Genomic DNA, 26572 nt, shown 5'->3' with positions numbered 1-26572 from the left:
CTAGATGTGCAAACACAGAGGATCTGCCTCCTGATTTAGATTATCCTGCAGCCTGAATCAGTGAGCAGCCTCACCCCCACTGGGCTTCTATTTCTATTTTCTTGATTCACTTCCAGTGAGGGCAGAACGTGGCAGTGCCAGGCTGGGGAGAGCAGGGGGTGTGGAGCAGGGAGGGCTGTGCTGGGCTCTGAGCTTTTGCTCTGACCTGGAGCTGGAGGCACTTTTGATCAGGATGCTCTGGAGCAGCAACTGCAGCCTCAGCTGATCTGCTGTGAGCTATTCATAGAGGAGCAGCCTTGCATCACCAATGCAGCTCTCACCATCTCAGGGCATTTTGGATTTCTTAAACCCCACCAGTTTTGCAGTGAGCTCCTTAGAGCAGCTCTGGCACTTGGCTAAAAGATAATTTCCTAAAATTTGTCCTTTTCCTTATTCTGCTCCACTCTGTGCCAGAGTTGGACTTGCTCAGCTGATTGCACTGGGAAGAAACACAAGCAGAATCAAAACAAAGAATCAAAAACTCCTATGAAATGTAAATTTCAAGCTCCATTACAACCAGTGGAAGAAAAAAATAATCAATGCTGTCAGAATGAAAAAGGCTGAGCTTGTTGGGAAATAAATATAATTTTCCCTAGTGTTTAAAAGCACTTGCAAAATATGCCACAAACAAGGATTAAAAAGAGCTCAACTAATTCAAATAGAAAACAAAGATGCTCTGGTTTTTTACCAGGTGATGTCATTCAGGCACAAGCTGTGTTTGATGACTGAGGTGCCAGAGTCTGGGATTTCCAGGGTGTGATGAGGAAGAGGAGACAGCTCAGGCACAGGGTCTGGCACAGGGCAGGGAGTGGGACAGCTCTGCTCTGTTCTTCTCACTTCAAACAGGTCCTGGGCTTTGAGATATCATCATTAAACCCTTTCTCCTTTCATTTTAAACTCCAGAGATTCCAGACTGTTCCTTCTTTGTCCCTGAGGTCAGGTGTCTTTTGGAGGCCAAGTACCACAGGATCCAATCTTCTGCATCAACAATAGCCAGCTTGCTGATTCAGACCTGCCTAGAACAGAATTTACCTGAGCCCCCTGTCCAATGTTGGGAGACTGGAGAGAAACCAAACAGGTTGGAAGTGCATTAGCTGAGCTGCAAATATTCCTTATTTCCCTTTTATTGGTGTGGCTGACTCCATCCCCATCGGGAAGGGCTCTCAGCCCAGGCCAGCCCTCACCTCCAGCAGGCCAGGGAAGATGCACAGGGGACACTGAGCCCAGCAGGACTGTCACACTGTCACAGCTCAAAGCCAAGGCAAGGAGAACTCTCCAAGGATCTGCTCCAAAGCCCTGGAGGGTCTCTGCAGCAGCAAGGGGCTGCAGTGTTCACATCCACACATACTGCTGGCTGTGCTTGGTGCTCTTGCACAGCTCCAGACAAAGAACAGGAAATTTCCCTCCCCACCCTACTCAGAGGAGAGCAAAGGGTGTGTTAAAGAAACACAGCTGAGCAAAATAATTTATGAAGACAGATTCCTTTGTATTAGAGATCAGTCGAGTGAGTCCAGGGACCAGCTCAGGCACCCCAGGGGGGTAAAAAACACCCCCCAAAACCAACCAAAAAACCCCTCTCCAGCTTTGAAAGGGGATGTGAAAAACAAGAGGGTGAAGAACACAGTAAATCAAAAAGTGCTTGTAAGAAAAGCAGCAGGGTAAGATCCTTCCCTGGAGAGATCTCCCGGGGGGCAGCAGGACCCCATTCCCAGATGGAATTCTGCTCTGCAAACCCTGCAGAGAGCTCCCTCCTCCTGCCTTTGCTCTGGGCAGTGCTGATTTGGGGAGCCAGGTCCCAGGAGGAGCTCCCATCCCCTCGTTCCTGCAGTGTCCAGCTTTCCTCAGCAGCTCTCAGAAGTAATCATCCTTCTTGCCACCAGCTCCCCTCATCCCCGCTCGCTCCTTCCGCTCCTGCACCAGCTCCAGGTCATCGTTGTCATCCACCTCCCCTCCAGGATCCTCCTGGGGGCACAGGGAACAGCCAGGAAGGAAAAATCAGAAAATAAAAAAAGGGAATCCTGGAGAAGAAGGCCCTAAATAACAGCACACCAGAATTGTTCCACCAAACCAGCCCAGCTTTCCAAAAACCAAAACAAACAAACAAACAAAAAAACCCAGGGAACACAGGGAAGAGCCAGGACCTTGAGGTGTCACAGAGGTGTTGCCATGGTCAGCCAGGGTGTTTTAAGCACATTTAATATCCTGGCAGCACAATGCAACTTTAATATCTCAGCCTGGAGCAGAATGAGGGGCAGATATGAAGAGCAGAGAAGAGCAGCTGATATTTTACATCTACCCCGTTTAAAATTGTGTCACAAACCAGGACATGCAGCAGCCAGCACAGCCCCCATGGGTGATTTTAGGCACCTACAAGAGGTCTGGATTCTCTCAGGAAAAGCAGACCTGACACCAGCTCTGCTCTGCCCACCCCTGATTTCCTCAGTGGGCAGCCCAAACCCTCAGCTCCTCTGCAGTCCTGGGGAAACTGCAGAAAAAACCCTCAGGGGCCACTCACAAAGGGCAGGGAGAGAATGAATGAGGACTGGAAGAGGATTCATTTCTATCTGTGAGCCAGAAGGTACCAGGGTGATCCTCTCAATGCTTGAAAACCATTGATCTGTGCCTTGCTGCACTGGCACAGCCTGAGATTCCTGCTGGAATTCATCATGGGGCTCCTCCTGTGGTTACTCCTGTGATTCCTGCTAGAATTCCTCCTATGGTTCCTGCTATAATTCCTCCTGTGATTCCTTCTAGAATTCCTCCTATAATTCCTCCTGAGATTCCTGCTATAATTCCTCCTGAGATTCCTTCTGTGATTCCTCCTAAGATTTCTCCTGTGATTCCTTCTATGATTCCTCCTATGATTCCTCCTGTGATTCCTCATGTGATTCCTCCTATAATTTCTCCTGTAATTCCTTCTATAATTCCTCCTGTAATTCCTGTGTGATTCCTGCTGTGATTCCTCCTATGATTCCTCCCACATATCCTCCTATAATTCCTCCTGTGATTTCTCCTGTGATTCCTCCTATAATTCTTCCCATATATCCTCCTATAATTCCTCCTGTGATTCCTCCTATAATTCCTCCTGTGATTCCTCCTATAATTCCTCCTGTAATTCCTGTGTGATTCCTGCTGTGGTTCCTCCCAGCTGCTGTTTGGGAAGCATCCCACAGCTCAGCTGCTGCAGATGGATGCAGACAGGAAGCAGGAGGGGACAAAGAGCACAAAGCGTGCCCTGAACAGTGGAAAAGGGAGCAGTGGGCTCCAGGTTTGTTCTGGAGACCTCACTGAGCAGGCAGGGGCAGACCTGGGGTCCCTGCTCACATCTGGCTCCCTAAAAGCTGAATCCTCACAGCTCCTGGCTGCCAACACACCCAGGTGACCCCACAGCAGAGAGGGAAAGAGGAAGAACCTTGGTGTCGTACAATTTCCTGCTCCTGATCTTCCTGGTAGTCCTCCAGTGGATCTTCCCTGGGCTTGGCAGGTCTGCCAGCATCCTGAAAAACACAGCCAGGAGGGGTTGAGAGAGCCCCACTCCCTGCCAGGACACAGCTCCCAGCTCTGGAATTGGGGGCTGGATCAGCAATCAGGGGGAGCACAGGGACAATCAGGCAACACAAACTCCATTTATTTTTTCCATCCAGTCTCTTTTCCCACCTGCTGGCAGCTCCTTCCACTTGCAGCAGGAGGGCCCCAGGGCTGGTGCCTCAAGCCCCAGAACTCTGGAAAACTTTGAGTCATTTAGGGTGGAGCTTTAGGGAGCACAGCACAGCCAGATCTGAAAGCCAGGTATTTATGTCACTAATTCTTTCCACATTTTCACTAATCTCAAGGAGGTGTTGCTCTGCTGGTGCCAGCATCTCTCTGTTACTTGATTTCATTGGCCTGGATTTCTTTTTTTTCTTTCTTAATCCCACTATTAATCATGATTTTAGAGCCTGACAGATAAAACACTCCTTTTTTAAAACAAGCAACGTTCAGCTGCTTGTCAAAACAAATGAACATTTCCCTGATGCAGAGCCTGCTTCAGGCAGCAAGAAACACTTTGTGGAATAAATGGATTCCATCTGTAAGGAGGCAAACAGGGAGGCAGAGCTCTCTCATGTTGTCACTGCTGCCAGGAGCCTGGGACAGGGCTGCATGACCAGGACCCAGCACAAAATCAGATTTTTGTCTCTGGTTCTGGTCCCAAGTGCATGAAAAGCCCCAGCCCCTGTGCAGGAAGAGCTGGGAGTGAGCCATCCCCTATTCCACATCTCTCCATCCCTAAAGGTGTTGCAAGCCCCAGGGGAGACTTTAACAAGTTGAGAGGACAAGGCCAGAGCAAACTCTGGTACAGGGCTGTAAGATAATTTCCTAAAATTGTCCCTTTGCTTATTCTGCTCCACTCTATCCCAGAGCTGGACTTGCACAGCTGATTGTACTGGGAAGAAACACAAGCAGAACCAAAACAAAAACCCCAAAAGTCCTATGAAATGGAAATTTCAAGCCCCAGTGGAAGAACTTAGGCAGAGCTTTCTCCTGCCTGCCCCATCCTCTTGGTGGGATTGTGGATCCACCCAGGAATGTGATGTTTCCTTTGCAGTCCTTAAGCTCTGTGCCCACCCATCCCCAGCTGGGGATCCCTCCCTGGCCCTGCTGCTTGTCCCCAGCCACTCACCTTTGGTGGCTTCTCCTTTGGCTCCTCTTTAACACTGGGCTCCTTGAACTTCTCTGAGCCTCCCACCTTCTCCTCAAAGTCAGGTCTCTCCAGCTCAGCCTCCTCAAACTCGTCCTCACCTTGGTTATTGGGGTCCTGGGCAGGATCTGCAGCATCATCTGGCATCTGGACAAGAAAAGCCTCTTGTGAATAGCTGGCAGGATTTTCCCTCAGGAGGCAGAAAATGCTTTCCCCAGCAAGCAGGAGCACTTGGTTGCACCTCTCCAAGCCTGTTAGTGTTTGTTAAAAAACCCCAAAACATTATTTGTTATCCCTCTAGACCCAAAGAGATTGGAATTGCACATTACAGAAACTGCTGGCTAATTATTGACTTACTGGACTCTTATTTTGAGCCAGAGTTGCATCCAGGTGAAACATGGCAGGATGGAAAGATGAAAACTTTTCCCAGCCAGGCTGGGCAGGGCTTGGAGCACCCTGGGGGAGTGGAAGGTGTCCCTGCTGCAGGGGTGGGATGAGATGAGCTTTAAGGGCCCTTCCCACTCTTGGAGTGGATTTGTGAGGCTCTGGTTACTCACCATGGGCTCCTGGACCACGGGCTCCTTCTGTGAGTGCACCTTGTCCTCCCTGTTGATCACTCCTGCATCTGCCAGGGACAGGGACAGGGACAGGACAATGTGTTAAGTTGATGTGGCCAGAAATGTGAATTCTGTCCTCATCTGTTAACCCAGCTGGGGCAGTGCCCCTGATCTCCTGGCACACATTATCTGCTCATGGGCCATCTTTAAACCAGCTGGGCAATCATCTTTATCTTCCCACAGCCCATCCTCCCTCCAGGAGATATCTCCTGTTCATGGCCACTGAGTCCCAGGGCATGACTGATAAAATTCCATCATCCCATGGGAGATGCTCCAGCCAGGGGAGGAGCCAAGCCTTTCCTACCCAGATAAAAACTGAGATTTTGGACACCAAGGAACCTTCTTCCCACTGGATCCCAGAGGAAAGCCAGACCTTTGCACATCATCCCTGGAGCTTCAGAGGAAACTGCACCTTCTCCAGGAGCACTGCTCCAGCTGAACCACATCTGCCCCTGCAGGAGGATGCAGCCACCATTGAATGGGACTGTGCCAACACCCTGACTGACTGACGGGTGTCAGCTTGGATTCTGACTCTGGCAGGGCTGGGATTGTTCTGTGTAATACTGCATTGCTATTTTAATTTTCCTAGTAAAGAACTGTTATTGCTAATTCCCATCTCTTTGCCTGAGAGCCCCTTAATTCCAAAATTATAATAATAATTTGGAGGGAGGGGGTTTACATTCCCCATTTCAAAGAGAAGCTCCTGCCTTTATTGGCAGACACCTGTCCTGCAAACCAGGACAGTCAGTGGGGTCTCCTTAAAGCCACTGCCACCAGCTTGGTGCTTTATCTCTGGGAATGCATGCAGAGATTTTCCACCACATCCATACCCATCTGCAGCTCCTCCTCGTCCATCCTCTCCCTCTCTGCTGCCGTCTCTGCCCCTCTCCTGGGGCTGGGGGGCTGGGGGCTGCCCCCCTGCCCACCCCTGGGGGCAAACTGGGGGCTCTTGGGGTGCCCCTGTGCTTGTTCTTCATCCATCTGGGCGTTCACTTTGCTGACAAGATCCTTCCAGCTGCAAGCAAACAGAACCCTCTGCCTCAGGAAATATTCCATGAAACTATTAAAAAAAAATAAATACTGCAACACATGCAGAAGTTTGGCCTAATTTAACTTTTTTTGGGGGGTGAAAACCAGCAGGTTGTATTAATTACTGAGATATCTGCTTGAAAAAGAACATTAATATGCCACATAGTAGAAAATAAGTTCTGCTTTGTAAATACAATTTATTGTAAAACTCCCTTAATATTATTCATATGACAATGACATTCACATAGCAACAAACTCCAATTCTAAATAAGTTCTTACTCATGGCTCACACATACCCAAACACACACATCCAAGGGTTTAAAAATATCCAAACCACAAGTGCTCTTCATTGCCCCAACTTCATGGAAAATGAAGATGCTACTAAATGAAAATGAATGCTTCCCAAATATCTCAATAGCCTTAAGTCAGGGACAGCTTCAGAAGCAAAGAAGGGATGAAATCCCAGTGACAGGGACTCAAAAATAAGTGAAGCAAAACCTTTTAACCCCATAAGTCACAGCAAATTTCCAAACAGGCTGACTGCTTGCTCCAGCCTGTCCTCTACATGAGATTTAAAAACCCATTTAAGACATTTCAGTTTTTAACTGCTGGAAAGGACAAGTGGCTTTAACTTTAAAAGCTCTTTAAGCCAGCACACAAACAAATGGGATTTAATACTCTGCTGAAGATATTTCAGGTTTTAATTGCTGAAAAGGACAAGTGGCTTTAACTTCAGCTACTCTTGAAGTCAGCACATGAACAAATAGGATTTAATAGTCTGCTTAAGATATTTCAGTTTTTAATTGCTGGAAAGGACAAGTGGCATCAACTTCAGAAGCTCTTGAAGCCAGCATACAAACAAATGAGATTTAAAACTCTGCTTAAAACATTTCAATTTTGAACTGCTAGTAAGGACAAGTGACTTTAACTTTAGAAGCTCTTGAAGCCAGCACACAAACAAATGAGATTTAATAGTCTGCTTAAAACATTTCAGGTTTTAATTGCTGGAAAGGACAAGTGGCTTTAACTTCAGAAGCTCTTGAAGCCAGCACAGAAACCATTCAGTGAGAAAAATCCCAGTCCTCAGCTCAGATTTCCTCATTATAAAATATCCTAAATATCCTAAAATATCCTAAAAATCCTGTATAAAATTACAAAATAATGCAAATGCAGGTTGGCCACCACCAGGAGCTGCTTGGGAGCCCCTGGTCAGCCCCCAGGGCAGTTTGGGTGTGGGTCCCTCTGCTCTGCCTCAGCCCCTGTTGCTCTTGGCCCTGGCAGGGTTGGGTTCTGTGCTCCTTATCACAAACCCCAGCCTGCAGCTGCTCTGCAATTCCTTGGTGATGGCTCCAGGAAAAGCAAAGCTCACCACACAGCCCAGGATTCCTGTCCTGGCTGAAATCCCTCCCCAAACAAATCAATATTTGCATTTTCTGTCTCACCTAGTGCCAGGAGCCTGGCTGGGCTCTGAGTGCTGAGGAAAGGCCATTCTGCCATCACAGCCACACCAGACCCTGCCTGCAACAACTCAGGGTTTTGACTTTTACATTTCTCATGTATTTGTAATCCTGCAGTTCTTTAGTTAGAACTCTAAACTCTATGTACAGTGTGAGCTGCAGCTCTCCCATTTTGCTCAGAACAACAATTCCTCTCCAGGCAATCCAGGACAGCTCACAGGCCACAAAAAATATAAACAAAAATGAGTTAGGAGGAGCAAAATTAGGATAAATTATTTCATTACCTGAAGCTGCAATTGGAGGATTAACCCCCAATCTGCAAATGGACCAAACTTATAAGTGTGAAAACCCGTGGTCCATTTTTGGGTGTAGCCCCTGCCCTAAATATACTTGAAGACCCTCCAGTAAATATAATTAAACTGTTTTTTATTCTCCTAATTTTGTTTTTAGGTAGCCCAAAGAGGCATCACCAGGACACCATCCCCTGAGCTGTTCCTGTGTGTCCCTGCAGATTTTATTGATCACAGCACTTTGGGCAGGATGTGGCCATTTAAAGAAATAAGCAAAGCACAATCTCTGCCCTGGAAAGGTCACAGGTTAAGTGAGCAGACAAAAATAGAAGAGAAGAAAGGGCAGGAACAGGCTGAGTCTAGAATGAAATCCAGAAGTTTCTTCTACAGATAAACCAGAAATAAAATCCTGTGTGCTCCAACAAACTGAACAGATATGACCTGCACACACACAGGGGATAAATAAGTTAGAGGAGGAAGCACATTTTATTTTCAGAGCCACTTTTTTGGGTTGTGGCCAGGCTTTGATGAATTACAGCCACAGAGACATTTTCTTCCTTCTGCAGAACAGAGCAGTCTCCTGCCAGTGCTGCTGAGACAATAAATGCTTTCCCCAGGGTCTGTACAGCATCCACTGCATCCTGAGCCCTGCCCAGACTCCCAGGAATCCACCAACACCAGCAACATACCCAAAAAAAACCTGCTCCTCCACCCACTTTTCAAGCAAATCCACAATAAACACAACAAGGGAGAGAACTGGGATGCTCCTTGAGAAGGAGAAGGAGAAGGAGAAGGAGAAGGAGAAGGAGAAGGAGAAGGAGAAGGAGAAGGAGAAGGAGAAGGAGAAGGAGAAGGAGAAGGAGAAGGAGAAGGAGAAGGAGAAGGAGAAGGAGGAGAAGGAGAAGAAAGAAGGAGAAGAAGGAGAAGAAAGAAGGAGAAGAAAGAAGGAGAAGAAGAAGCAGCAGAAGAAGAGTTTTGTGTCACCAACCTGTGCATTTGCAGCTGGCTGTTCCCTGCTGAGGGCTGGCTGCCTGGCACTGGGGGTTTTCCTGCTGGAGAGGTTTGTCCTGGCTCAGGCAGGGACAGCCCAGGAGCTTGGCTCCCCTCGTGGCTCCTCACCTGGATGTGCATCATCATCCTCACATCCTGCAGGGGAGACACACCTGGGCACCTCAGACACCCCAAACCTGGGGCTTGGGGGTTTGTTCTCAAAGAACAAAACATCCTGAGGTGCTCCAGAAGAAATCTACAGTCAGATACCAGACACAGATTCAGATCCTGAGTGAGCCAGGCTTGTCTGGGGTGGGTGAATCTCCAAGAAAAGAGCAACAACAAAATCACCTCTGAAGAATTCACAAACCCTCAACTCACTGACTCCAACATCTCCCCCTGCTCTTAGAACCATAAAGATTTATTTAACAGACTTTATTAATCATTAAGTTAATTATCAATCATTAAGTTAAGTGCATGGAAAAAACAAGGCACTATGATTAGCACTAAAAAACTTTTCTATCCATGATGCTAAATTGCAATTTACTAAACAGATCATTTAAATTCAACTATTTATACTTATATTACTTGAAGGCTACTTGGCCCATATTTTTTTTCTTGGCTGGCCCCCTGGTAGCAGAGAAGGTCATGGACATCTCTAATTAAAGTCCAGCCACACTGCAATTATTGTCTTTTTTTAGAGATTTGCTCCCTCTGAGCCACCCCAGCAGGCCAGGGGAGTTTTGATGATTTATTCTTTGTACTCCCCCGAGCCTAACCCAGAGCATCACAACCCCCCCAATTCTGAGCTGCCACAAGCCCAGGGCACCCCAAACCTGAGCAGAACCTACAGGGCTGGGCAGGCTGTTCATGGTGCGGGTGAAGCGGGGCCAGGCTGGCACAGCCCCTGGCACAGCCCCTGGCACAGCTGGCACAGCTCCTGGCACAGCTCCTGGCACAGAATTGGCATCCTGGGCTCGGGTTCTGGGGCCAGAGGAACCTGGTGCTGGCAGCTGCTGAGAGCCAGGAACCACCGAGGGCAGCACGGGATGGAGATCCTGGGAAAAGTGAGAGGGAGGAGGGAAAGAAGAAGGAAGGATTCCAGAAGGGAAAAGGGAAGGAAAGGGAAAAGGGAAGGGAAGGGAAAGGAAAGGAAAAAGGAAAGGAAAAAGGAAAGGAAAAAGGAAAGGAAAAGCGAGGAAAGGCAAGGAAAGGCAAGGAAAGGCAAGGCAAGGCAAGGAAAGGAAAGGAAAGGAAAGGAAAGGAAAGGAAAGGAAAGGAAAGGAAAGGAAAGGAAAGGAAAGGAAAGGAAAGGAAAGGAAAGGAAAGGAAAGGAAAGGAAAGGAAAGGAAAGGAAAGGAAAGGAAAGGAAAGGAAAGGAAAGGAAAGGAAAGGAAAGGAAAGGAAAGGAAAGGAAAGGAAAGGAAAGGAAAGGAAAGGAAAGGAAAGGAAAGGAAAGGAAAGGAAAGGAAAGGAAAGGAAAAAGGAAAAAGGAAAAAGGAAAAGGGAAACTCTCAGTTTTGTTGTTTGCAAGCTGCAGGACCCTGCAGAATGCTGATCCCAGCTTTCCTGGGGGTACCAACCTTCTGCCTCCCTGGCTGCAGCTGGCTGCTGGCTGGCACCAAGGGCTGCTGCCCCCTCCCTCCTCCTCCTCCTCCTCCTCTCAAGCCTGGCATCTTCTGGAGAGCTTCCTTGAGCTGCCTGAACTCTTCCATCTGTGCCTGAGGGGAGCAGAAGGACACAGAGAATCCTCACACGGGGTTGAACATCTCCTGATTTGTTTGGCAGAGGAAAATTTTCAAGAAAAAGTTGGAAGTTATTGGAGAAAATTCACTCACAACCATCACTGACAACCCCAGATTTCTGTATTGCCTCTTTGCCTTTTATTTTCTTGCACTTTTACTCTGAGCTGCTGCTCAGGGATTTCCTCCTGGATGTGCTCCTCCCAGGGGGCTGATAATTGGTATAAATACCAATATAATTGGTATAATCATACCTGACAATCCAATGTATTTTGCAAGACAAAGGAAAATCGAGGGGGCTGGGTAAACAAATGCATCCCCTCCTTCCTTTCTTTACCTCCAACCCTTGAAAATGCCACTCAGGAAAAGCTCCTCATCTCCACCCTGGTTATTTATAGGAAATTGAGGGGGGAGACCTTTTCATGTGCTTGCCAGGATTTCTGGAAATGGACCAAATTAGGGACTGGGCAGAGTAGGAAAGATTCCAAGCAGCAAGTGAAGTTTAACAGGAAATTAATTCCTGAGCAGCTCTGTTGATTTCAGTTCTTCCCCCTGAAATGGGACCTCAAAATTAACATTGAAAACAAAACAAACACCAAGCAAACCCCTCAGCAAAACAAACACCAAAGGAAGGAGGAAAAGGCAGCCAAGAAGAGTTCCTGGGATATGAATTTGTGGGAAGCTCCCAGTCAGGACAAACCAAACCCATCAATTCACCATCTCCTGGAAGCATCTGGAATGTGGGGAGACATTCCAGGGTTGGGAATTCTGGGTCTTTGTGCAGCAAATTTATATTTTTGGGACAGATTCCAGGCTGGAGAATTTTGCAGAATGGATCTACACTACCAACAGCATTTTGGGCAACTCCCCACCCTGGCATAGAGCTGGTAACTGGATTTGTTTAGAGAATATTTGGATGAGACCCCAGGGTTACCTGGGCACTGAGGAGCTGGGAGTGAACCTCCTGGTGAGCTTTCCTCAGCAGCTTGCTCTCTTCTCTCAGTTTAAACACCGTGTCTGCAGGAGGAGAAGAAATTTGCTTAAAAGTGATTTTTTTTTTTTTTTCCAAGGGTGCCATCTCCCTTCTCACCACAAATTCCTCCTGACCCCACAGATCTCTCTTTAAAGCTGCTCATCACTCCTCCAGCACCCCCAGGAATTCCTCCTCTCCAGGCTCTTTAACTCCTGTGTTTGCCACAGGACTCAGATAATTTGATTTTTTCCTTCCTTTCTTTCTCTTTCCTGGGGGAACTGGAAGCTTAAGGAAGAAGCCCAAGAAGGGTTTGGAGCTCTCCTGAGCTCACAGATTCCCTCTCCTTGCTGCTGCTTGATGGTACAAACCAAAAAAAAATCCATGACCCACTTAGAGCAAATAACCATGGGGCAGCTCTGTCCTCAGGCACGTTTATTCCTTTATTTTAAGGACAGTTGTGCCCTGCATCCCCGAGGCTGGAGCTGGAAAAGAGCTTTTTTTACACACAGGAGTGTCAGGAATGTGATGTGCTGAGGTTTGGGGATCATCCTGTACCCTCTCCCAAAATCCAGCCTGATTCTGGATCCTGCATCTCTCAGAACATCCCCAGGTCACGAGGCACTGGGGTTTCTCTGTGGGCTGGCATGGGAATTTTTCCATGACTGAATGGCACACAAGGATCAAAATTACAGATATTTCTGATCACAGGGTTTCTTTTCTTGATATTCAGCCCTGGGACAACACATTCTGCCACTGAGGCTGACACCAAACTGAGAATGGGGCTCTCACTGAGACCCAACCCAAAAAAATCCCTCTAACAATCTTTATTTCAGGAACAGACACAATCAAATATTCATTTATTTCCCCTCTTCTAACCCAAAAGCTCATCAGATATTATTCTGGGCTTTGCTGAGCAGAGGGGAAAAAAAACCCCAAACATCCATGAGCAGATTTTGATATTCCAGACTTCACCAAGCAGGAACAGATGCAAACCTTAAAAGCCCCACAATGTAATTAAACAGCAACTGAATAAAACCCACTCTTTGGGAATTAAAGGATCAGCATTACCCACAACACTCACACTATTAAATTGCATTTTACAGACCTACACCATTAATTAATTACAAAAAATGAGTTTCATTTGGCTCAGATGTCAGAATTTGCACGATTTGCTCCTGCAATGTGACAACACCCCAAGTCACATTGTCACACCAAATTGTTCCTGGGGGCTTGCAGGGGAATCTCTGCCCTGTCTGGATGCCAGGCTGGTGTTTTTGTGGTTTTTTTTGTGGTTTTTTGGTGGGTTTTTTTTTTTTTTTTGTGTTTTTTTTTTGTGTTTTTTTTTTTTTTTTTTTTTTTGTGGGTTTTTTTGTTTTTTTGTGGTTTTTTTGTGGTTTTTTGTGTTTTTGTGTTTTTTTGTGGTTTTTTGTGGGTTTTTGTGGGTTTTTTGTGGTTTTTTTGTGGTTTTTTGTGGTTTTTTTGTGGTTTTTTTGTGGTTTTTTGTGTTTTTTTGTGGGTTTAGTGGTGTCTGTCTCACCCTGCAGGCTGGTGACCTCGCTGTCCCTCTCCTGCTGCAGCTGGCTGAGTTTCTGGCTGTGGCTCTCCAGGCTCTTCCTGTGCTCCAGCCTCAGGCTGTTGTGCTGCAGCTGCAGGTCCAGCAGCTGCTTCTTGACATCATCGTGCTGGTTCTGGAGACACAGACAAGGGGCAGGGTCAGCCCTGGGGGAGGGATTTGGCATTGCCAGGTGTGGGGCAGGAGAGGTGTTTGTCCTCAGGGAGGCAGCCACAAACCCCAGGTACAGCCAAACAGCTCAATGTCCAGGGAAATGAGAAATTAAAACAAATTAAACCCCACTCTGGGAGGAGGTTTTGGGGGTTTTTTGGGAGCCACTAAGCTGGAGGCAGAATTGGTGGCAAGTTCCTTTCTGGGACAGAGTCAGGAGCTGCTCCTGCAGGAATCCATCACAGTTCAGGCCAGGAAATCTGCTGGTATCAAACTAAAAAACCTGTGGAACACAAAGGCAGAGTTCTGTAAAGGACATTTCCTGCTCCTTTCCATGCAGCCTGCACACTGCAGGCTGGCAATAATCACCTTTGAGTTCCCAGGTGTGATATTCCTCAGGTGTTGGATATTCCTCAGGTGTTGGTCACACCTGGACACCCAGGGCTTTTCCCTGGGCTTGCTTTGCTTCCCAACAGCCTGGGAGCTCTCCCAGCCCCTCCCAGAGCTGCTTCACCAGGAGCAGAGTTTGTGCAGGGATCCCACATGGAATTCCAGGGTAACAAAACTCCCCAAGGATTCACCAGACAGAATTGGGCTGGAGAGCTGATCTCTTGCAGAAAACACACAGAAACATACCAACATCCTTTTGCTGGCACCCACTGAACCAGAATTCACCTCCTTCTTATTTTTTTTTTTTTAATTATTCTTTTTTTGCTGTTGTTCCCATGGTAACCCAGAGAGATTCCTTCCATTCAATCTGTCAACACCAATTATGTGTGGAGAGTGAGTGGCTCTCAGGTGAACCCTGGCCCAGGACTCAGGCAGACATTTCAATCAGGCTTCCTGGGGGAAAAATTAAATTAAAAAAAAAAAAAATAATTTTTTTAAAACCTCTAAATGCTGTCAATGCATTTATCTCCAGGAAAACAAAGTGTCTGTGGCCCAGGATTCCCCCTGCAGAAATGATCCTGCACTGAAAGAGATGTAACTCTGCTCCAAAGATACAGGCAGAGCAGAGGAGAAGATGGAGGGGGCCCAGAGACAGAAGAAAAAGAGAGATAAGGATGTCTGGTTAACCAGATCACAGGATCTGAGAGGAAAATAAAGAGAACTGAAGATTCCTGCTTTGCCTTTCTTAGAGCTCTCACCAGAGCCCCTGGCAGAAAGAACTGAGAGGAACCAGTTCCCTAAAATCATTTTGCTACTAAACACCACAAAAACCACATTAGTGAATGAGGTTTGATTTAAACAAGAAACTCTTGTGAAATCCAAGGAATTTTTAGTCCTCACCAGCTCTGGCCAATTAATCTCTCAGGCACATTCTGCCTGCAAGGGGATGTGAATAATTTGAGTGCTTCCAAGCAGGAGGGAGGGTGGAAATTTTCATCCTCTGGTGCCTGGACCAAGGTCTCACACCCAGCAGCTCCCTCCCAGGGGGAAAAACCCCAGCAGGAATCCAAGGATGCTGCTGGAGGAGCTGCAGGTCTGGGACACCCCCCAGGGGATTATTAGTCAGAGGATTTAATTATCTGTGAGCAGAACATTCCAAGGGCAGGCATCCTGAGGAGACCAGGAACCTCCCCTGGCCATGTCAGTGAGAATTTTCCAATTTTCCCTTCTCCATGTGAGTGAGAATTTTCCCTTCTGCACCTTCTCCTCCTCCCAGCCCTGCTGTTCCACCCACCTGCAGGATGCAGCACATGGATATTTTGTGAGAGATGTTTAGTGCAGCTGGGGTGAGGGGTGACAAATGTCCTGGCATTTCTTAGTTCCTCACATTGCAATTTGTGGAAATTATCATTCCCAAGCCAGCTCATCTCCCAAAAATCAGGATTTCCTCCACTCAGAGCAGCGAGTTTTCCCATCTCAGCTTCCTGCTGCCGTTCAAACCACAGGGAGTGCCCAGGATGTTCCAGACCTCTCTGCCCAAGGCAGAAATGACCAGGTGAAGGTGAGGGAGGCAACAACAGCACCTCAAACCCAGCTGCTCCTGCCCTGATTCCAGAGCAGCTTTGGGACAAAGTGGAACCCACAACCTGGATGTTGAACCAACCTGCATGTTGAACCCATAACTTGGATGTTGAACCCATAACCTGGATGTTGAACCCATAACCTGGGTGTTGAACCCATAACCTGCATGTTGAACCCATAACTTGGATGTTGAACCCATAACCTGGATGTTGAACCCCAACTTGGATGTTGAACCCATAACTTGGATGTTGAACCCATAACTTGGATGTTGAACCCATAACTTGGATGTTGAACCCATAACTTGGATTTTGAACCATAACTTGGATTTTGAACCATAACCTGCATGTTGAACCCACAACCTGGGTGTTGAACCCACAACCTGGGTGTTGAACCCATAACTTGGATGTTGAACCCACAGGAGGGTCACAGCTCATTTTTCATGTTCCAGCAGCCCCAGGAAGTTCCTGTGAGAATTCCAGGGAATGCCAGGGGTGCTGCACAGGGATGGCAGCCAAACATTTCCATCTCCACTCAAGAGGAAGAAAGGACTCTGTCAGACAAAGCCTGGCCCAGCAGGACCCCAGACACAGGGCACGGCTCCAGCTGCTGATTTTGGGCAAAGTCAGGCCCCTCCCCCCTCTGAGGTTCACATCTGTGCCAGCTCCAGATGTGGATCAGCCATGCAGGGAGCACCAGCACAGACCAGGCTGAGAGCAGGGCCAGGAACCAGAGCCAGATGTGCTGGTGTGGCTTTGTGGGGACAATTCTTTGGTGACAATTCTTTGGTGACATTTCTTTGGTGACATTTCTTTGGTGACACTTGGGACCTCCAGCTCAGCCCCTTCTGTTCAGCATGGCACATCCCATTTCCCATTTCCATGTCCCAGGTGATGACATTCCTGCCACAACCTTCCTCCTCAGCAAGCCACTTCCACTGGGAAACACTTTTCCCCTGGGCCCCAGTGACAGAAGTGTTACCCACAGCCTCACAATGGGCTAAAAACTGCTTTTTCAGACTGAAATCTCCCAGTCCCAAGGGCTGCTTTTGTCTTTCAGCAGCTGTAAATGTAGTTTAAAAAAAAAATAGGTGGTTGGCTTTTTTTCCCACTCCTCCAATAAAAGGAAGCAAGAGAAAGGGAGCCAGGAGAAAAAAAAAAAGCTCTGAGTGTCCCCTTGAGAGAAGCAAAGAATTCTGCTCAGCCTGCAGTTGCTATGAAGAGGAATGTTGCTGTTGCAGAGAGTTCCCAGAATCCACAGTGCTGGAGAATACCCAAGAGACAGAACTGTACTTCCCTTTTCCCCAAGCTGGAATCCAAAATCCAGACCCAGGCAGCTGGAGGTGCAGCTCAGCTCAGGAAATCCAGCCCAGTGGTGCTAAGGGCTGCTGGAACCCAGCCCTCTCTCTCCATCCCAGAGTTAAATCAGCATTTCACTGCCAAGGTTTAGACTAAAAATGTCCTAAAAATCCACCCCAGCAGCCCCCAGTTGCAGAGCTCCAAGAAAAGCAAAATTGAACATCAAGATATGCTTCAGGTAGATCAGGTGATAAGCTATAAAATGCTATAAAATTATATAAAATGCTGTAGAATGATATAAAATGCTATAAAATGCTATAAGCTGCCCTGCTCTGAACCTCTTCCATGGACTGGAATATTTTGCACAAGCCCAAAGGACGAGCTCCCAATGAATAAACTCATTTTGACACCTGGAAACCCAGAAAAACAGCAAAACCCTGCATGATAGAAGAGCCCAAAGGCTGCCATTGACAGGAGGTGTGGCTGAGAGCTGTAACCTGATACAGAACCAGAAAATCAGAGAATCAGGATCCTGGGATTCCCCATCCCTTAGAACAGCCAAAGCTCCCTTACCTTCAGGATCTTGTGCTGGGAACTCAGGGCCCCATATCTGTTCATGGAGTCTTGCTGGGGAGAAAAAAAAGAGCCAACAGTGGCATTAGGGTCCAGAAAAATCTGAGAGAGGGAGAAAAACCACACAGAAGCACCAGCCCAAATCCTCACCTGCAGCAGGGACTGGGACCAGAACACGCAGGGCAGGAAAAGAACTTTTTCAATGAACTTTTTCAAATAAACTTTTCAAAGCAGCCTATGCATCAGGTCATTAATTGTGTGTTTAATTCACATTTTGAGTGTTTTTTCCCCAGCCCTCAGCCCAAATCCTCACCTGCAGGCAGGGACTGGGACCAGCTCACCTTGGGGACCAGCAGAACAGGCAGGGCAGGAAAAAAACTTTTCCAAAGAACTTTTTCAAAAAAACTTTTCAAAGTAAGCTATCCAGCAGCTCGTTAATGGTGTGTTTAATTCACATTTTGAGTGGTTTTTCCTCAGCCCACATCCAGGCTGTGCCAATAACCCAGCAGAACCCAACTCATCCATATCTGCATAATTTATAAAGAATTTAAAGTAAACATGCCAGGCAGCTCTCAAGTTTTGCTGATTTGGTTGCACGACCAAAAAGGTTTGTTCTATAGAATAATTCCAATTTATGGGGCTCAGTTCCATCCCAGAGCTCTCCCAAACCTGCTGTGAGCATCTCAGGGTGTGCAAAATAACCCAGCAGAACCTAACTCATCCATATCTGGATAATTTATAAAGAATTTAAAGTAAATATGTCAGGCAGCTCTCAAGTTTTGCTAATTTGGTTGCAAGACCAAAAAGGTTTGTTCTATAGAATAATTCCAATTTATGGGGCTCAATTCCATCCCAGAGCTCTCCCAAACCTGCTGTGAGCATCTCAGGGTGTGCAAAATAACCCAGCAGAACCCAACTCACACATATCTGCATAATTTATAAAGAATTTCATGTACATTCATCAGGCACTGCTCAAGTTTTGCTGGTTGGCTTGCATAACCAAAAATGTTTTTTTCTATAGAATAATTCCAATTTATGGGGCTCAATTCCATCCTGGGGCTCTCCCAAACCTGCTGTGAGCATCTCAGGGTGTGCAAAATAACCCAGCAATAACTTAGAAACTAACTGGTACATGTCTGTGTGATCGATAGAAAAATAATCTCAATATTGATATATTTAGATCAGGCACCTCTCAAGTTTTGCTGATTGGGTTGCATGACCAAAAATGTTTCTTCTATCGAATAATTCCAATTTATGGGGCTCAGTTCCATCCTGGGTCTCTCCAAAATCTCCAACACCCCAGAGCTGGAGTGGCAGTCTCTGCTTCATTTGCTTCCACACAGAGACTGCCACTCCAACCCCCAATTTAACACGATAAATACCCAATAAATACTCAATAAATAGTCAATAAATACTTCATAGTCTGAAATATCCCCAAATTGCAAGGGAGTTGCCCACCATTAAAAAAACTCAGATATTTTCTGCCATAGGCTGACATTCACCCAAGGAGGAGCAGCCTAGAAGTGATTCCCCTTCTCCAGCATCTCATGCACAGATGAAAGGAAAAAACCCAGCCTGGAAACGAGAGTGAATGTGACAGACTTTTCCCAGGGATGCATTTCCTCCCAGCCCTCACTGAGAATCCTTTTCCTGCTGAGTGGGGACTGCACAGGCTGGTGAAAACCACCTGCAAACCCCTGGAGGCAGAAAACAAAGATGTGCTCTGCCCAGCAGCACCATGAGCTTTGCACTCAGCCTCTCCTGTCCCGTGGAGTGACAATTCCCCTGCCACACCAGGAGCTGGGAGAACAGACAGAACAGCTCCAGCCCTTTTCCCTGGGAAGGAGAAAATCCTCACCCACTCCTTGAGCAGAGGAGTCAGCCAAAGTTCAGCCTGCACCATGCACACACAGAGCTTTCCCTGCCTTCCAGTGGCCTCACAGCCCTGCTCTGTTAATTATTAAATTCATTTATACTATCTATTCAACTATCAAAATTATCTATTAAATTATAAATTGAATTATACATTAAAAATAATTCCCATTGCTGCAGAGACAACCCTGGGACAAAGCACACCTACCTTCTCCTTGTTGAGAGCTTCCTGAGCTTCTAACTTGTACACTAGAAAATCTAGAGAGGGGAGAAAAGGAGGCAGTTTAAGGAGCTGGAATTTCACAGGATCTGGTTTGGATTTGGGAGGGGAGGGGGAGGGAAGGAGGAACTCAGCACTGAACCAGCACTAGGAAATAAAAGAAACAATGGGATGGATTCCACTGATTGATGAATGGAAAAAAGGATATTTGCCTTTACAAACAAACTGCAGGTTTGCTGAGAAATGAAATTGGATATTGGAAGATGAAAGAAGCAATGGGGAAAACTATGAATTCTATAAGAATTAAAAATGTAAAGGAAGAGTTGGACATGAGAGGGGAATCTCAGGTATCAGGTGTTTGGGAAGTCTGTGCCTCTCAAGTACCTCAGCCCATGGGGACAGAGAGAGGGAAATTGGGATAAAAAGGGAGGTGAGTCCTCCAAAAATCTGAGAGACCCCAGGGGAATGTCCCATGGCCTCTCCCTTTATTGCAATAAAGCAAAAAGGACTCCTCTTTTTGGACACAAACCTCTGGTGTTTGTGGATTAATTTTCCTGACAGGAGCAAGCTGACATCTTTCAAACAAAAAAATCATGGTCCAGTGCCAGGTTTAGTCAGCACTTGAATTGTTCAAACACCACGACAGGGGCACTGCTGCTCCCAGACTGGAGGAGCAGGAGAGAACAGAGAGAACAGACCCCACCTGCAGCACCAGGGCACATCATTCCCTGCCCCAAACCCCACCCAGGGACAGCCACAGCAGGGCAGGAGGGGACTGGGGACACTGGGGACACTGGGGACTCTGGGGACACTGGGGACAATGGGGACAATGGGGACAATGGGGACAATGGGGACAATGGGGACACTGGGGATAATGGGGACAATGGGGACAATGGGGGCACTGGGGATAATGGGGACAATGGGGACACTGGGGACTCGGGACACTGGGGACTCTGGGGACACTGGGGATAATGGGGACAATGGGGACAATGCTGACTCACCTTCCTTGGTCTTCTTGTGCTCCCCTCGCTCCTTCTGCAGGGATCGCTCCAGCCGGGAGCGGTGCTCGTACACCACTGTGGGAGCAGGACAGGAGCTGGGACAGCCTCAGAGTGTCCCACAAACCTCAGAGTGTCCCACAGCCTCAGAGCGTCCCCACAAACCTCAGAGTGTCCCACAAACCTCAGAGTGTCCCACAGCCTCAGAGTGTCCCCCAGCCTCAGAGTGTCCAACAAACCTCAGAGTGTCCCACAAACCTCAGAGTGTCCAACAAACCTCAGAATTATCCACAAAAACCTCAGAGTGTCCCACAAACCTCAGAGTGTCCCACAAACCTCAGAATTATCCACAAAAACCTCAGTGTCCCACAGCCTCAGAGTGTCCCACAGCCTCAGAGTGTCCCACAAACCTCAGAGTGTCCCCCAGCCTCAGTGTCCCCACAAACCTCAGAGTGTCCCACAAACCTCAGAGTGTCCCACAAACCTCAGAGTGTCCAACAAACCTCAGAGTATCCCCCAGCCTCAGTGTCCCCCAGCCTCAGAGTGTCCCACAGCCTCAGAGTGTCCCACAAACCTCAGAGTGTCCCCACAAACCTCAGTGTCCCCCAAACCTCAGAGTGTCCCACAAACCTCAGAATTATCCACAAAAACCTCAGAGTGTCCCACAGCCTCAGAACAGTCCCACAAACCTCACAATTATCCCCACAGCCTCAGAATGTCCCAGAGCGTCAGAATTATCCACACAAACCTCAGAACTGTCCCACAGCCTCAGAATGTCCCACAAACCTCAGAATTATCCACACAAGCCTCACAATTATCCCCACAGCCTCAGAACTGTCCCCACAAACCTCAGAATGTCCCACAAACCTCAGAATTATCCACACAAGCCTCACAATTATCCCCACCCACAGCCTCAGAACTGTCCCCACAGCTCTTTTCTCACATGTTTATCCTCCTGCCTGGCACACTTGGGCTGCAGACCATGGACATTCCCAATGCACCACACCAGTCTCACCCTAGACTGGGAGTATTTGCACTCAGGTTTGCTCTGAATCCCAGGTGATGCCCAGGAGATGTTTTAGTGCTCAGTGGCTAAATGATGTTTTTGTGGGCCAGGTGCCTGCCAGGCCCAAGCAGCCAAACTCCCTGTTTGGAAAGGCATCAGCTCCATGCAGGAGAGAATTTTTACCCTTCCACAACCCAGCCATTGACTGGCCCTCAGTGCAGGTGATTTTTTCTTCTTCCACAACCCACAGAGAAAAGCTGAACCAAGCAGCCCGTGGCCCACAAAACTGAGAAGGGAGAGGGCTGAGCAGCCAGCTGACCAAGGGAAGGCTCCCAGGGGTGTGATGGACCCACTCTGCTGTGAGTGCCACCACAGCTCCTCATGCCCTTGGACTGGGCAGCACCCAGAGGTGATGGAAACCTCCCAGAGCCAAGATTTTGGGGGCCAGCTGTGCCTTAACTCCCAGTCTCCAGGAAAATGAATTGAGGTGCATGAAGCCAGTGCTAATCCACTCCCTGCTGACTTCTGGCCAAGCCAACAGCCACAAGTGACTCATGCTCTCACTCCAAGTGGATTTCTGGGCCCTGCCAGCTCCACTCAGGTCATGCTGGAGCAGCAAATTCCTCTGTCCTTTCTGACCTCCAGGCTGTCTCCTTCCTTATCTTTACCCACACAGACATCCCAGGGATGCAGATGTTTCCCCTGGCCTGGGTCACTGCACCCAGGCTCTGCTCTGAACCACGTTGTCCAAACCACTCCTGCAGTGGTTTGAAGGATGTTTCCCCCTGCTAAGCAGCAAACCCATCCCTGCAGCTGTGCAAGTGCCTCCTCAGTGGTGACAGCTTTACTTTTAGGAGCACTTTTCCCAACAGACTGCTCAGATGTCACCCTGAGGGCTTCCCCAGCTGAGCACACAAAGGGTCCTGGGTGCTCCTTCACTCCTTGTCCAGGGAATTGTCAGCTTGGGAACATCAGGCACTTCCCAGAAGATCTGGGAGCCCTGGGCTCTCACTTTCTGACTCTCTCACATCTGACTTTCTTGCAGTCTGATCTAGCAGAGCTGCAGAGGGCAAGGCCTTGATGTGATGGCAACTTCCCAGCAGCACTGGGCTGTGTTAACACCCCCAGCCCAGATCCCAGCCAGGCTTCAGGGACAGCTCCAGATCACAAGGTGCTCATTCAGAATTTTACAGCACAAAATCTGGCTCTCCCTGACCCCATTTTTATATATCTGATAAACTGAAGTAACCTCCAGTGCCTAGAAAATAAAGTTTTCATTTCTCCTGCCTTTCCTACAGGTCCCCAGAGCCCAGAGAAAGTGGGTTTCTTCACCCAGAGCAAGGAGTCAGCACTGCACACAGCAGTGTCTCAGCTCTAGGGGTGCTCAGGGCCAGCAGGTGGACTCTGATGATCCCAGAGGGTCCCTTCCAGCTCAGGACAATCCAAAATTCTGTGATTCTTTACTCATCTTTGTGGTGAGACACAGCAACAACTCATCTGACCAAACTGGCACCGCACAGTTCTGAAGCAGGGAGCCAGGAAGTCTTGAACAATTTGCTTTTAGAGGAGAGAATGGAGGGTGGTCAGTGTCTAAATCCAGCTGGAATCCAGCCAGGACTCGGCTCCAAGGCACCTCCACCTGCTGCCAAAGGAGCTGCTGGAACAATGAAACCCCTGCTGAAAAGGCAGGGCCAGGTGCAGAAGAGGACATGGGAATTAAAAACATGTAACAAGTGCAGGGACAGAGCCCAGAGCCCCAGGTTTGTCCCCAGAGCAGTGCAGGGAGCAGCCACAGCACCAGAGCCAGCCCAGATGTGCCAGCCCAGATGTGCCAGCACCTCTGCACTGCCAGACCCCCACGGGCATCGCTGCATCTGCCCCTTGCCAGGCTCCTCCCTGCAGCCAAATCAAAAAGAAGCCTTGCCTTTGTTAGAATTGTTGGACAAGTGAGTGTCTTCTCAAAATAAAAAAGGGTAGCCATGGCAACAACTGTATTTAGGAATTGGAGGGCTGACAAGGGGTTAGAAATCCCAGCAACAGGCTGCAGCTCTGCCATTCACACATATTTGGGTGGAAGAAAACACGAGCTTGGCTCAGTTGTTGCTCTGTTGTTCCCAAAACTGGGGTTCCCTGAGGCTGCCACTGTCATCCCCGGGAGAAGCAGCCCCTCTCTCCAAGGGATGCTGACACACAACTTCTGATCTCTGCACACCCCAGACTCGGGATGCAGGTGGGAACCGTGGCTGGGACTGAGCTGGAGATGTTGGATTGCCTCGTGGAGTGAGGGAAAATGGAACCAGACCACGAGATAACAGCACTGAAAACCTGAACACGCTTCAGATCCATTCCCAAGGCTGACTGGGTTTTGTTTTCTGGAGAGGAACACAGAACACACAGCCCTGGGCACCAGGGATGGATGCTCCACAGAACCACAGGGAGAAGATTTAACCCTGAAAGATGTGAATGTTGAGTCACAGAATGAGACTGTGAGAGTCTAAAATGAGACTGAAATGTTGAGTCTGCAGCAATACAGGCTGTAGGAGCAATATCCCTGGATGTGCCACAAAAGTCATGACAGACACCCTGTACCTGATTTTAGCCGGGGGAAGAGCTCCCATATAAACGCTGTTACGTAAAATGACTTTTCAGAGGGGGAAAAAAGGGATAAATAATCTCTTGGCTTTGAGAAGGATTTTTGGCTGCATCCATTCATTCTGTGGGCACTCCAGAGGCACACACAGCATCACACAGCCAAGTGCTGGCTACCCCCAGGGAATTCCCACCCAGCCTCTCCACGGGGAGCTCAGCAAATCCCTCCGGAGACTCCAACGCTGTGCCAGCTGCTGGGCACGGGCACCCCCAGCACGGCTGGAATGAGGGGTGCGCACAGGAGAGGAGCGCTCAGCCATGGAGTCACCGCTCCCCGGGCGCTAAAATCCCATTTTCCCACAGCGAGGCGTTTATGTAAGGAGGACAAACGAGGGGAGAGAGGGGGAGGAGGAATCCACGCTCTGTGCTCGCCTTCCGGTCTCCGCAGCTCTTGCCAGAGGCACCAAGTGCTGTGAGATCAGAAAAGCCAATTCTTCCTCCTCCTCTTCCTCCTCTTCTCCTCTTTTTAGGGAGCTAAAAACCTGCAGCCCCAAAATGCTGGCACGACTTATTTAGTCCCGGATCAACCTCTTGAGGTGGGTTTATCAATGGGCAGCAGCAGCCTGGGACAATAAACTTGGGTGAGAGATTCCTTCCCTCTCTGCTCACTTCCACACGGGGCAGCGGGAGCGGAGCCGCGTCCCAGAGTTTTTATTAGCGGGACACGGGTTTAGATTTGCAGCCAAAGGGAACAGAAATGAAATAGAAGTGACGCAGCTGAGCCCGTCCAACACATCCCGATCCCCCCTTTGCTGCGAGCAGCAAATTCAGACTCAGGGCTGCTCTAATTCCTGACATCCAAACAGAAGGGAAAAGGAAGAGGAAAGGAAGAGGAAAGGAAAGGAAAGGAAAGGAAAGGAAAGGAAAGGAAAGGAAAGGAAAGGAAAGGAAAGGAAAGGAAAGGAAAGGAAAGGAAAGGAAAGGAAAGGAAAGGAAAGGAAAGGAAAGGAAAGGAAAGGAAAGGAAAGGAAAGGAAAGGAAAGGGCCACAGCATCCTTAAAGCCAAGCGCTGAGCATCTCCAGGGCACCGTGCTCGTGGCTGGGAGGGACAGAAGTTGGGGACACCTCCAGGGGGGTCACTCACCCTGCAGCTGGGCTGACAGCGCTTCCTGCTGCTGTTTGTATTTCTGCGCCAGCGCCTCGGCGTTCCGCACCTTCTGCTGCAAGTGGCTGTAGAGGAAGACCCCGGAGGCCAGGCAGGCCAGGGTGAGCAGGCAGAAGGCGGTCTGCAGCAGCCCCTTCTGCCGCCGGGAGCACATCCCGGTGCCCATGGCGGGGCCGGAGCGCGGCTGCAGCGCTAAAGCATCTGGTTCTTTATCCCGACAGCTCCTGTGCCCCGCGGGGCCGCAGACGTCCCCGGGAGATGCGCTGGCGGTGTCGCCTTCGCTCGCTGCCCGCCCTGCCGCGGCTCCTGCCGGGCTCTATTCCTCCATCGCGACATCGGGGTCCGAGCGGAGCCGCCGCATCCTCGGGGGGCTGCGGGGCGAGGGCAGCGGGCGGAGGGCACCGAGCAGCGGCAGCGGCGGCAGCAGCAGCAGGAGGAGGAGGAGGAGGAGGAGGAGGAGGAAAACTTTTGCTTCCCATGTGCTGCGGCGGAGAGGGGGGGGCGGGAAGGGGGTACCGCCGCCTTTGGCTCTTCCCACCTCCCCCGCTGGAGAGAGCACCGGAAAAAATAACCCGGCGAGAGGAGGAGAAGCCCTTGGGAGCCCTCCCCGCGGCTTCCCCCGCCGGCAGCTCCCGGAGGAAGCGGCGGCACCGGCGCTGGGAGAGCGGCCAGGAACGCGGCGGCGGCGGCGGCATCCGGGCTGCGGCGGCGGAGAGTCCGCCCTCGGCGGCGGGAGGGGCTGCGGGGACCGGGGGGACAACCGGGGGGACAACCGGGCGACAACAGAGTCCCCAGCCCTGCCGCTCCCCGGGAGCCCCCGGTCCCGCCCGCCTCCCTCCGGACCCGGCATCACCCGGAGCCCCCGGTCCGAGTCTTCCCTTCCCTTCCCTTCCCTTCCCTTCCCTTCCCTTCCCTTCCCTTCCCTTCCCTTCCCTTCCCTTCCCTTCCCTTCCCTTCCCTTCCCTTCCCTTCCCTTCCCTTCCCTTCCCTTCCCTTCCCCAAACGAACTGCCGGCACCTGTTGCTGATGGGAGATGGATGAGGGACACGGGGATGGATTAACCGGGAGAGCATCCTCACACGAGTTCTTTAAAAGCTGTGGTTTCTCATCCTCACACGAATTCTTTAAAAACTCCTGTGGTTTCTCCTCAGGAAAATAGGAGAGCAGCACGAGGAGAAAGCTGAGTTTAGCTTTTTCTGAATGGTTTGTGTTGGAAGGGACCTTAAAGCTCATCCCATTACCCTGCAGTGGGCAGGGACAGGGACACTTCCCACTGTCCCGGGTTGCTCCAAGCCCTGTCCAACCCGGGCTTGGACACTCCCAGGGATGATTCCAAGGTGTTCTG

General features: G+C 49.2%; 1 protein-coding gene across 2 annotated transcripts; it reads right to left on the bottom strand.

Moving 5' to 3' along the window:
• Positions 1-1501: 1501 nt before the first annotated feature.
• LOC130261644 (Golgi integral membrane protein 4-like) lies at positions 1502-25912 on the bottom strand. 2 transcript variants are annotated; one of them, XM_056508096.1, is made up of 14 exons: positions 25207-25912; positions 20471-20545; positions 19458-19507; positions 17378-17431; positions 13353-13503; positions 11777-11859; positions 10684-10821; positions 9952-10158; positions 9099-9256; positions 6165-6349; positions 5275-5342; positions 4700-4864; positions 3465-3536; positions 1502-2001 (listed from the first exon to the last, which is right to left on the bottom strand). In XM_056508096.1, the coding sequence occupies exons 1-14, from the start codon at positions 25391-25393 to the stop codon at positions 1891-1893; spliced, it is 1704 nt and encodes a 567-aa protein (XP_056364071.1). In that variant the 5' UTR covers positions 25394-25912; the 3' UTR covers positions 1502-1890. The 2 variants fall into 2 exon arrangements, with proteins under 2 accessions (XP_056364071.1, XP_056364072.1); XM_056508097.1 differs by having other exon boundaries at positions 3452-3536; positions 25207-25865.
• Between the last annotated feature and the right edge of the window lie 660 nt (positions 25913-26572).

Source organism: Oenanthe melanoleuca, chromosome 21 (genome assembly GCF_029582105.1).
Source record: "Oenanthe melanoleuca isolate GR-GAL-2019-014 chromosome 21, OMel1.0, whole genome shotgun sequence".
NCBI classification, from domain to species: Eukaryota; Metazoa; Chordata; class Aves; order Passeriformes; family Muscicapidae; genus Oenanthe; species Oenanthe melanoleuca.
This window is presented reverse-complemented; position numbering and strand designations above follow the sequence as displayed.